The sequence below is a fragment of the Dromiciops gliroides genome, chromosome 2, assembly GCF_019393635.1.
Source record: "Dromiciops gliroides isolate mDroGli1 chromosome 2, mDroGli1.pri, whole genome shotgun sequence".
Lineage (NCBI taxonomy): Eukaryota > Metazoa > Chordata > Mammalia > Microbiotheria > Microbiotheriidae > Dromiciops > Dromiciops gliroides.
Genome location: NC_057862.1, coordinates 483,499,465 through 483,512,813, shown reverse-complemented (window position 1 = coordinate 483,512,813; position 13,349 = coordinate 483,499,465). Strand labels below are relative to the sequence as shown.

General features: G+C 36.8%; 1 protein-coding gene across 1 annotated transcript in view; it reads right to left on the bottom strand.

Annotated features, from left to right (window-relative positions):
- Positions 1 to 13,349, bottom strand: part of CRIM1 (cysteine rich transmembrane BMP regulator 1) — a 258,248-nt gene that overhangs the window by 194,358 nt on the left and 50,541 nt on the right. The window contains 1 exon segment of the mRNA XM_043988449.1: positions 5,863 to 6,036. Within this exon segment, the coding sequence (XP_043844384.1) occupies positions 5,863 to 6,036 (174 nt within the window).

The following is a 13,349-nucleotide window of genomic DNA, read 5'->3' as shown; positions in this document are numbered from 1 at the left end:
GCTTCTTCTTCCTTGTGGTTTTTGTTTTGTTCTTATTCTTCTCTCATAACATGACTAATGTGGAAATATGTTTAACATGATTTTAATGTATAACCTATATAAGATTACTTGCTGGCTTCTGGAGGGGGGAGGGAAGGGAGGGTAGGAGGAAAATTTGGAACTCAATATCTTACAAAAATGAATGCTGAAAACTTTCTTTACATGTAATTGGAAAAAAATAAAATACTATTTAAAAAATAACCAAGGGATCTGGACTATATTTTTTATATACTGGTGGGAATATTGTATGCAACAGAATTACAACCTTGGCAAAGTCAAGGTGGTTGAAGAGAAACACAGAGGTTACTATAATTTTTTTTCTTAAAAGGTTATGATTAAGGACATCTAGGTGGTGCAGTGGATAAAGCACCAGCCCTGGATTCAGGAGGACCTGAGTTTAAATCTGGTCTCAGACACCTGACGAGCTGTGTGACCCTGGGCAAGTAACTTAACCCTCATTGTCCCAGAAGAAAAAAAGGTTATGATTAATTACTGTAAGATTTCATTCTTTACAAAGATACTATATGCTATTAAACAGTATTTTATGCTCCTAAAGTTTTAGCAAATTTATTTTGTGGTCAATTTTTTTAGTCGTTGGGGAGCAAAGGCCCTCAGCATGCAATTAAATAATAGGGTTGATCCTCTTCCCTTCTGCAAAAACTATAAAGCGAGACCCTAAAACTTTTCTAATTCCCAAGTCCTTTACTTCAATACCTTATAAATCTCAAAAAATAGTAGCTAGAATCCCTACAGTGACATTGGTCAGTTCTGTTACTATCCTGGAAATTAATCACCAGGATATATAACTTGAACAAAGTTTAATCTTACTAAATAGCTTTTCAAAATAAAAAGTATTTTTAGTATAAACAGATACCTGTTAGAACAAAATACCAATAAAGCAAGGGTTGAACTGAAGATAGGGTAAATGGGAAACATTAAAATTTACATAATTATAAAAATATTTTTTATCCAGACATTCCCATGCTCTTGCTTTAGTTTACTACCTTCCCTAATGACTAAACCATTCCCAGTTCATTTAAAAAAAAAAAGGTTAAAGTACCTAAATACTTCATTTCGTTGTCCACTATCAACTACTGATTTTGCTGATTCCTCTCCTTTCATTACCTATGATCCCTGGGCACTCAGTAAATGGTTCTTTATTGACTGAGGGCCACTTTCACATCAGTTGCTTCCTACTTACAAAAACCTCAAGTAAATTTTAATTTCTAAATATACAATCAACAAGAATGCTCAAGTTAGTACCCAATAAGGAAAAAAATGATATATGTCACGTGCTTTGCTAATAGATATCCTTCCTTCCTTCCTTCCTAAATTCCCATTTCTTTCAATGGTTTTACAATTCTTCCACTCTTTCAAACTAGAAATCTTGGGATTATTTCTTCTTCATGTTCAATCTGTCAGGAATTCTCAGGTGGCTCTGAGGATAAACATTGGGCCTAGAGTCAGGAAGACCTGAATTCAAATCTGGAAGCAGATATTTACTGTTTTGCAACCATGAGAAAGTCACTTAACCTCTGTTTGCCTTAGTTTCATCATCTATAAAAAAGGCATAATAATAGCACCTACCTCCCATGGTTGTTTTGAGGAGCAAATGAGATAATAATTGTAAAGTGCTTAGCATAGTGCCTGGCACATAGTAAGTGCTATAATAACTGTTAGCTATAATTATTATTCATCATCTCATAATTTTAATTTTCACTCTCTCTACCACAGTCCAGGCTCTCATCACTTTCTATGTGAATTATGTTTACCACATAACTCATACTAATTCCTTCCTCTTTGCTTTTGCTTATGCTAGTCCTTATGCCCGAAAAGTACCCAATGTAATTCACTCAAATTTAATTCTCACCTCCTTCATAAAGCTTTCCCCAACTATTATGTTGCATATTAATCTCTCCCTTTCTCTCAATTCTGGTCCCACTCATGCTCTGTATCACATTATTAGGCATATAGTCATTTTTTTTATTTCTACTCATATATCAGTCTTGTTTCTCTAACCATTCTAAAAACCCTTAAATGACTGAGACTGTATCCACACTTGTTTTAGTAAGCAAAGTGTTTGGTTAGCATGTAACAGGCACTTAAGAAATCACTGATTATAGTTACATTTTCCTGAAGTCAGGGCACAGTGGAAAGAATGCTTCATTAGGATGCTGACGACAAGAGTTCAAGTCCTAATGCTGTCACTAGCCAGTTTTGCAACCATGGACATATTACTTCACTGTTTCCTAATCTGTCAAATGAGAGAGTTAATTGTATTCAGTGACCTCTAAGGTTTCTTCCAGTTCTGAATCGAGTTTTCTGATCCTCTTTGAGGCCTCAGTTTCCTCACATGAAAATGAGGAGAGAGGACTAAATGATCTTTAAGGTCTCTTTCAATTCTAAAATCATATTCAATTCTATTAGTACACAGAGATACTCATCTCTTATTCTTGGTTAAGTAGCCTACAGAAAATTTTGTGACCTTTTTTCCCCTTTCACATAATTTATAAACTATCTATCTACTGATATGCTCTGACTTTCTAGACCTAGGAGCATAAAATATTTTATCAACAAACATTCCTTAAAGGCCTATTATATTCAAGACACTGTGTTTGGTGCTGGAGATACAAAGGAAAAAGAAGTCCCTGTCTCCAAGCAGCTTATATTCTCAAGGGGGTCAATGTGTACACATAAGTAAACATAAGATAATATGAGGAGGTAGGGAACACTTGACAATTAAGGAAATACAGGTTTCCTATTGGAGGTAATATTTGGGACTTGAAAGAAAATAATGATTCTGAAAAGGTAGAAGTAAAAAGGAAGTGAATTTTAAACAGGGAGACATGAGATGAACTGAAAAATTTGGGCAACAGCTGGAAATTCTATTTGGATAGAATGTAATATGCATAAGGAATAGTAACAAGAAGTTCCCTCATTCATTCAATAAACATTTATTAAACACCTACTATGTGCCAGGCTGGAATACTGGAAAGTTAAGTGATGGTGGTGGTGGTGGTAGCTGGAGGTTAAATGCCAAGCTAAAGAGTTAGTATTCTAATCTCAGAGGCAAAAGGGAGCTACCGAAGCTTCTTGAGCAGGGTAATGGGTGACAAGTCAGATGCATGCTTTAGAAATATTATTTTGCCAAATGGACTGGCAAGGGGACCAGAAGCCGGAAAATAATTAAAGAGACTATTTCAGTAGTTAAGATGACAAAGACCAAACTAAACTAGTGACTGTGTAAGTAGCAAAAAAAAAAAAAAAAAAGGAGGAGAGAGGGAGAAAGAGAGAGATACCTACAAGAAAAGTTGTTGACACAGAATCACAAAGTAAGTGGAAATCTAAGGTAGTTAGTGGGGAGAAAGAAGAGTCATTGATGTATAAGAAGGACCTGGGTGACCAGAAAAATGCTGGGATTGGATAACTCAAGTTTTAATTTGTCAAGGCAAGAACAACAAAAGGACAAGGCCTAAGTGATTAAATGGTAGAGAACAGTAATATTTAAACTGGTTCTATAAATAGAGTGGAAACTTTGCAAAGTGAAGAGAGAGCTGGGCTCAGAACTAAGAGGGCTTGGGTTCAAGTTTCTCCTTTAACTCATCCTGTCGGTGTGATCCAAGGCAAGTCACTTAACCTCTTAAAAGTTGCAGAGAAGGTGTCTACCACCATCTTCTAGAGGTTTCCTCATTAGGAGTTCCTTTTTGTGAAATCCAAATGCAATCCAAATACCTATCTGTAAGTGGAATGTTGGGTTCCCACTAACTGAAGGTCTTGAAGCAGAGGCAGGATCACTACTGGTCTGGTATACTGTAGTAGGGATTATTTTTCAGTTTTGGATTATACTGCATAAGGTCCTTTCAACTAAAAATTTCTGTTATTTTGACAAATAAGAGGGTGTAGACAGTTAAAAGAATAAAATGAGGCTAGGCTAGGGGTAATAGATTAAAAGAGAGGGGAGGAGGGACCAGATACACTAAAGTTCAGAAGTGTAATGAATTACTTTTCCAGATATAATCTGGCTTTAGATTCGTCAATCAATCATTCATTAAGTGTCTACTGCTTGCTAAGTAAGTACAGTGTTTACTAGGAATAAGGAATTTATGGTTGGGAAGAAAATACTAACAGACACAAAAAGATTAAAAATGATATAAGGTAGCAATGTAGAATATATAAAGTAAAAGCGAAGACAAATAATGGGTTTAGGAAAAGTAAAGTAGAGGAAGACATGGAGGACATGAAATTATGATCAGAGAAGGGAGGTAGGGAACAAGCATTTATTTATATTTAGCACCTACTATGTGCCAGGCACTATGCATAATGCTTTACAGACATTATCCCATTTGAACATTATCCCCAATTTGCAGTTGAGGAAAATGAGGGGTTGGGGCAGCTAGGTGGCACAGTGGATAGAGCACCGGCCCTGGAGTCAGGAGTACCTGAGTTCAAATCCGGCCTTAGACACTTAACACTTACTAGCTGTGTGACCCTGGGCAAGTCACTTAACCCCAATTGCCTCACTAAAAAAAAAAAAAAAAAAAGGAAAATGAGGTAGACAGAGGCTAAGTGACTTGCCCAGGGTCAGAGTACTAGGAAGTGTCTGAGAACGGATTTGAACTAAGGTATTTCTGAACTAAGAACAACTGTGAATGGCTGAGGAAGAAGAAAGATGTAGGTCAATCAATCAATAAACATTTATTAAGCATCTGTAATGGACCAGGCACTGTGCTAAGCACTGAGGATACAAATATGTAACATGAGAAAAGTTCCTACCTCAAAGAGCTTATGTTTTAAGGAGGGAAGATGATACACAGTCAGTCAGCCCACCAGCATTTGTTAAGTACCCACTCCATACCAGGCACCATGCCAAGTACTGGGGACACAAAGAAAGACAAAAGACAGTCCCTGATCTCAAGGAGCTTACAATCTAGGAAACTGAGGAAGCCAATGACCTGGGAAGCCAGGCTGTATTGAGGCCTCTAGAGTCATCCTTTTACATCTTGAAATCAACCCATTTTTAGAAACGACTCTCAAGATTATTTCATTCCGATCCCTCAATTTGCATGCAAGGAAACTGAGCAACAGAAAGGGTTGATTTGGCCAAGTTCATGAGGGTAGCTAATGGCAGAGCAAAGTCTGCAACCCAGATCTTCTAGCCTTATTCTCCTGCCTGTAGTCCCTAAACATGGTCACTCTTTCCTTTCCTACAATATCTTTATGAGGGACATTTCACCATGCTTCATGCTTCACTTAGGTCATTTAAGTTATTGCTTGGTCATGAATCAAACAAGACTTTCAACTTACCTATTAATTATCTTGGCTATCTAAGAAGGATGCAAGACTTTTCAGCCTTCTTTTCCTTCTTAGCTTATACTGATTTCCTATCTTCTATCTTTTTCCTCCAAGTAACCAAACCCTCACTAATAGATTATTCAGTATCTTTCTTTGCAAAAGTAAACAAAATGTTTTTGTCAGCACCAAGTGTTAATGTCTAGGTCACCACTTGTGAAATCAATTTGTTATACAAGAGTTAATCTGGCACAGCCACTTTTTCATGAAGCCAGAGTTAAGGTTATGCTATTCAAATCACATTATATGCCCATATCCACATACATGTACATACCTGTGAACAAATATACATACATATAAATATGTATGTTCTAAAGAACCTGATCATACTTATGCACTTTATCTGTAGTTACAAGAGCCATTAATCTCTGAAAGCACTTACTTGCATGCTTTTTCAAGGTCAAATGCTAACACCCATAAAAGTACACAATACAAAGTTTTACAAGTGGATGGCTGGCTAAAATAAGTACTTACCTTCAATCCTCTTTAAGGCTGAAAGGCATATATCCTGCCTCGGAAACTCAAAGGGATTATTGCAGGTTCGAATGGTGTCACATTCACATTTCCCATTAATAATGTTGCAGCCCATGATAAGGTTTTCATTGCAAGGCTCAAAACCAAGCAGCTGGTCATCATCCCAGTTTTCATCTGCAAAACAATTAACAGCCAGATGGTGTTTGCTTGCAACTTCCTTCATATTTATTTAAGATCAAAATACACTGTACTATCAATATCAAACATTTTAATTTTACTTTTCGATTTGTAAAATGCAATTCAGCTGAATAATGACCACAGTGAAAAAAGATAACTCTGATAGAGGCCTTCCTCTAGCCTTCCAATGTGGAGGCAAGATGATGGAACAGAGGAAGCACCTCAGCCTAGCTCTCCCAACATTCCCCTCCAACCATAATTTAAAACCTTTCTTTAAAATGTCTCAAATCAAAATCTGGAGTGTCAGAGACAGCAAAAAGTCAGGGTAAGACATTTTTCTAGTCCAAGACAGCTTAGAAATCCAAAAGAAAGGTCTGTAACATTAGGGTGGAAGCTGGCCTGGAATACGTGTGGCAGCAACACCAGTTGTGGGACTTGAAGGAGGCTATAGTAGAGCAGCAGCACCTTCAGAAGCCCTTAGCCCAGAGAGAGGCAGAGAGGAGCCCTTTTAAGTCACAAGGGAGCAGAGGTTCTGAGGAGTGGTAGCACTCCCAGTGGCAAGAGATCAGAGGCCCTACCTGGGTAAAGACCAGAGCAGGACCACACCTCTCCCTGGATCACACTTCCTTGGAAGCACCAAAAACTTCTAAATTCCAATAACTAGCTCTAAAAACAGTAACTTAAAAAAGCCTGAACCCTGAGATCCCTCCCACCCAGGATAACAGAATTCAACTTTAATATAAAATTCAAATTGAAAAAATAGACAGGAAAAATGAGGGGGAAAAAAAACCAACAACCTGACCATAAAAAGCTACTATAGTGTCAGGGAAAATCAAGACACAAACTCAGAGGACAACAAAGTGAAAACAGCTATAAGCAAAGCTTCATAGAAAAAGTACAAACTGGGCACAAGCCAAATAAAAATTCCTGGAAGAACTAAAAAATGCTTTTCAAAATCAAATAAGAGTGGCAGAGGAAAAATTAGGAGAAGAAATGAGAGTGGCATGAGAAAGTTATGAAAAGACAATTGGGGGACAGCTAGGTGGCACAGTGGATAGAGAACTGGCCCTGGATTCAGGAGGACCTGAGTTCAAATCCGGCCTCAGACACTTGACACTTACTAGCTGTGTGACCCTGGGCAAGTCACCTAACCCCAATTGCCTCACTAAAAAAAAAAAAAAAGACAATTGGTAGGTTGGTAAAAGAGACACAAAATATTCAAGGAAATAATACCTTAAAAAAAAGAATTGGACAAATGGTAAAAGAAGTATAAAACTTCACTGATGAAAATAACTCTTTAAAAATTAGAATCAACCAAATGGAAAAAGAGGTACTAAGTCCACTGAGGAAAATAATTCATCAAAAATTCATATTGGGCAAATGATTAGGTGAGATATCAGGAAATAATAAAGTCAATAAAATAGAAGAAAATGTGAAATATTTCACTGGAAAAACAACTGACCTGAAAAATAGAGGAGAGTGTGGGGACCAATTTTTAATTGGGGAGTGCTAGCTAAGCGGCTCGCCGCAATATTGGGGCAAGGAAGGAAACTGGCAGCCTCCCTCAAAACAGAACAAGATTTATTTTAACAAGAATGAACTTAAAAAAACAAAACAAAACAGGATCAGTAGGATCAAGGGAAAGGAAATAAAAATGGGGAAAGGGAAATTATAATACCTGAAAAATACCACCGCCCAGGAATCAGCTGAAAATACGAAGCAGAACGCCTGTCCCTCTCCAGCTTCCACCTAGAATGCCCAATTCTCCTCCCCCAAACCTAGAAACACCCCATACAGTCCCAGCCAATGGGATGGCCGCTCTGACAGTCACATGACTGCCCTCACTAGGCTTCCAATCATTATAATTTTGCCAGGCCCATGTAGGCCTCGGGGAGTGGTGATGACATGATGTGCCAGAGCCCTGGCAAGGGCTACAACTAGTGGGTGGAGCACTGTGCGGTTTGCAGAGCCCTAGGCCAGTGCTCGCTGAGGCATAAAAACCTCAAATAACAATTAATTCTTTACAAGAGAAAATTTAAGAATTATTGAACTACCTGAAAGCCACGAACAAAAAAGAGGCTAGACATCATATTTCAAGAAATTATAAAGAAAAATTGCTCAAAGATCTTAGACCCAGGGAGAAAATAGAAATTAAAGGTGGTCCCAAAATGAAAACTCCCAAGAATGTTGTAGCCAAATTACAGAGTTCCTAGGTCAAAGAGAAAATACTTCAAGCAGCCAGAAAGAAAACATTCAAATACCATACAGAAAAGTCCGGATCACACAAGATTTAGCAGCTACACTGTTAAATGAGCAGAGGGCTTGGAATATGATATTCCAGGAAGCAATGGAGCTAAGATTACAACCAAGAATGATCTAGAATGAAATAGAGGACGAGTATTCCTGATGAAAAGAGCTGAGATGAAGTCTGACTACAGACTGAAGCACACTTTTTAAACTTTATTTTTCTTGTTCTTTTTTTTGGCAACATGGCTAATGTAACATGGAAATATATTGTGTATAACTTTACATATATAAGATTTCATATTGCTTGCCTTTTCAATGGGGGGATGGAAGGAGAGAATTTGGAACTCAAAAATATTTTTAAAGTTTTCTGAAAAATCACTTTACATGCATTGTCTCCCTTGATCCTCACAAGAACCATGTGGAGATTAGGTAGAACAAGTATTATTATCCCCAACGTAAAGATGAACAAATGGAAACTTAAGGAGATTAAATAATTTGCTCAGTCTGTAAACCACATTGGGATTTTAATTCCTATTTTTCCTGACTTAAACACCCATATTCTGTCCACTATACCATAATGCCTTGATGAGATAATTTTAAGTGATTTTTTTAATTGAGGAAAATAAATAAAATATACAGATATTAAAGAGTTACATATGTATAGTGATATATCAATGTATTCATTAAGTTTCCTAAATACATTAACAAGTTTATACTGAATCATTCAGTTTAAAATATATGATTTTATAAAATATTATAACTTTTAAATACTCTTTAATAAAATCACTTGAAAGTGAAGACAGGAGGTACTATTTTTTGACAAGACAACTAGAATTTAAGACAGGACAAATTTTTCATTCCATGTGATGAAGTAAAGACCCCTTTTTTAAAGCTAGCTTTTCCCTCCCCTCACCTTACCACAATATACACTGTACACACACACACACCACCACACACACCACACACACAGACACAGACACACAAAGAATGAAACATTTGGGCAAATGTAGGTTAGACCAACATCTTACAAAATGTACCATATACAATATGCTTAGTCCAAAATGGATACTAGACAAATGTAATAGATTAGTAATAATGATGATGATAATAGCTTTTATATATCACTTGAAGATTTGCAAAGTGTTTTACATGTGATATCCTATTAGATCCTCATAATAACCCTGTGAGATAAGTGCTATTATTACCCCCAATTTCTATATGAGTATATTAAGCCTAAAAATGGTTAAAGGATTTGCCCAGGGTTACACAGATAGTGCTTGAAGTAGAATTTGAGCTCAGGCTTTCCTGAGTCCAAGACCAACACTCCATCACATCATCTGCTGGCATCTAGAAGGAAAACAGATGGAGGTATCTTTGACAATTACAACTACTGGGGGCTTTATTATACAAATAGAGAAGATGATAAAAGAGCAAACAATTTCAAACACAGGAAATTGAAAAATGTTTACACAAACAAAATTAATTCAGATATGACAAGAAGGGAAACTGTAATGGGGCGGGGGGATACTTTACATTAAGTATCTCTGATAAGGGTCTGATATAAAAGATATATAGGAAATTAACACAAACATAAGACTAGGAAGTATATACCAATGGATAAGTGAGAAGATATGAACACATAGTTCTTAATAGAACTACAAGTTATTAACATCTCTAGAATATTATTCCACATCACTTATACTAAAATGAAACTTTAATCAAAACAATGAAGTTTTCCCTAACAGCCAGGGAGCTCTCAAAAATGATGAAAGATGAAAATAGTAAATGTCAGAGGGACTGTGAGAAGACAGGCTTATGAATACACTGTTGATGAAATTATGAACTGGTCCAAACATTCTGGAAAAAAATTTTAAATTAAGCTAAAAACTGACTAAAATGTTCATGTCCTTTGACCTATGTAAAGAATTGTTATTTGAGGTTTTTATGCCTTGGCACGCACTGGCCTGGGGCTCCGCAAACTGCATGGTGCTCCACACACTGGTTGTAGCCCTTGCCATGGCACTGGCACCTCACGTCATCACCACTCGCCAATGCCTACATGGGCCTGGCAAAATTATAATGATTGGAAGCCTAGTGAGGGCAGTCATGTGACTGTCAGAGCAGCCATCCCATTGGCTGGGGCTGTGTGGGGTTTTTCTGGGATTGGGGGAGGAGAATTGGGCATTCTAGCTGGACACTGGAAGATGACAGGAGTTCTGCTGCGTATTCTCAGCTGATTCCTGGGTGGTGGTATCTTTTCAGGTTGTATAATTTCCCTTTCCCCATTTTATTTCCTTTCCCTTGATCCTACTGAACCTGTTTGTGTTTTGTTTTTTTTTAAGTTCATTCTTGTTAAAATAAATCCTGTTCTGTTTTGAGGGAGGCTGCCAGTCTCCTTCCTTGCCCCAATATTGCAGTGAGTCACTTAGCTAACAGTCCCCAATTAAAAATTTGGTCCCCACACCTGGAGATCTTACTACTAGGCATATGTCCCATTGAGGTAAAAAAAAAAAAAAAAAAAAAAGAAATGTTTCACACAATCCATAACATTCATAGCAATAAGTTGTGGTGGCAAAGAACTGGAAACAACATAGATAAGCTCTAAGGAATGGCTAAGTAAACTGTGCTACATAAATATAATGAGATTGTACTATGTCATAAGAAATGAAAAATATGAGGAATTCAAAGAAGCATTGAAGATTTATAAGAAAGATGGAGAGTGATATAAGCACATCCAGGGAAACGATATATAGAATGATTATAATGTAAATGGTAGTAACACTAAAATGAAATGGAACACTGTAATTATAATGACCAAGCTTGGAGCCAGAGAACAAATGAGACAAGGTACCTTCCTCCCTTTGATTCATAGATAGAGTACTATGAGAGTGGAATACCATATATACTATGAAACACAATAGATGTGTTGGCTTTGCTTAATTGATTTTCTTTCTTCTAAAATCTATTACAAAGGAGGGCTCACAATGTTAGGACAGGGAAGAAATATATTTGGAAATGAATATGATGGGAAAATGAAAGACATTAATAAACATTTTAAAGTAAAGACTAAAGCATGATTGAATAAATTTCTTATTGTTGTTTTGCAAACTTAGACCAATGTACTTTAGTCTACCTGCTGGCAACTTAATAGTTACTAATTAATTAATTAATTTACTATTCTAAAATACAATCACGGGTAGAAAATGGGATCTTTCAGTGAGCATCAAATTGTAATTGGGGCTATACCCTATAGTGACCTAGTCATAAAATGAAAGAATGTTAGAGCCATAAGGAACCTCAGGGATCATATAATCTAATTCCCTCATTTTATATGTGAGGAAAGTGATGTCCAGAGAGGTTCAGTAACTTGTTGTAGGTAATACAGATATTTAGTGGAAGAACTGGGACTAAAACCTAACTGTCCTGTCTTCTAACTCAATGCTTTATTATATACTGTGATAAAATTAAACTATAAGAGAAAAGAGAAAATATTTTTAATGAAAGCAACAAATTAGTTCTGATATCTTAACAAAATTTTTAAATTAAAGGGCCAAAAATTTAGAGTTAGTAATAACCTTAAAGGTCATCTAGTCCAACATCTTTATTTACAGGTGAGGAAACTGAGGCCTCAAGTAGAGAAGAGACTTACTTAAGGTCATAAAAATGGTAGGTGCCAGATCTAGGATCCGGCCCTAGTTTCCATAGCTCCAAATCCAGCATTCTTTCCACTATACTGTATGCTGCCTCCCTTATAGCTGAACAAGCTGTTCAAGCAAATTGTTTCTCTTCTGTTATGTTCTGTCTTTTTCCCTCAATATTAAACTGATATAGATCTAAAAAAAAACCAAACATTAAGAATTCTTCATATAAAATATGTAAAAAATAAAAGGTTTTTATTTGTTAACCATTTGTCCAAACTAAGATGGGTAAAATGTCAATTTGGGAGATTTATTTTCATGTAAAGAGTTTTAGATGTAAACAACTGACTATAAAAGTTTCTCTTTGGGTTCTATCACTAAATGAATAAACTTGGACAAATAACTGATTTCTAATTAAAACCAGAAAGTTCCTGTTAAAGAGTAATAAAACTAGAAGAGACCTGAAAAGAAAAAATAATTATTAACTATCTAATCTGAAAAAAATTATATAATAGTACTTATAAAAAATTATAATTATATGAAAAATTATAAGTTTAGAAAAATTACAAGTTGGGCCATAAATCCCATCTGAGGTTGCCATTCAAATGTAAGAATATTTTAAAGTAACTGGGCCCTAATCTGACTGGAAAACTAATTTAGGGACTTTTGACTAATCTGTGGATATTTGACTGGCTGGCTGACTACTATTAATTTAATTTGGGCCATTTACAAAATTTCTCCACACTGCTCCCAAATTGATAAGCAAACAATTAAGAAGCCTCTTAATTAAACAATCAAGGCAGAATTTATTTATAAAAATCAATGCAAAAGATAAGGGTAAAGAAATGCAAATTATACAACCTGTCTACTTTTAACATAATAAGGGCCATTGCAGCCTCTTGCCTTAGGGTATACTCCAGTTTTCTCTTTCTTAGCTTTTTTCTGTCTGACCTAGTCCTCTTCTCTCTACCTTCTAACTGGAAAGCCCTTTCTCCAACTCCTCCGTGCTGACTGCCCCACTGAATAGCCCCCTGCTTCACTCTTTAACTTCTCTCACTACCGTAGCAATGAACCCCTGAAAAGCCCCTTACTCCAAACCACTCCTTCCTCTGTCTGTCTCCTCTCTTACTGTCTTCTTAATCTTCCGGCCTCTCCCCCGTCCATACATCTGCTTCTCTCTGTCTCGCTAGCTCTCCTGTATATATGTTCCTTCTCTCCCCTCAAACCTCAGGCTCTCTGCGCCCCCGCACATGCCAAGCTAATCCGCCTACTGCACTAGGGCTGTGCCCAATGGGGCTCAAGGAGCCCTGCCCAGTGCTACGCACCTGGGACCTCCACACAGGCTATGCTAGGGCCTGGCAGGACAAGCCTGGGATCTCTGAGGCAGCTCCCCTCGAGGTGTAGGGAGCTGGGGCTTTTTTTTTC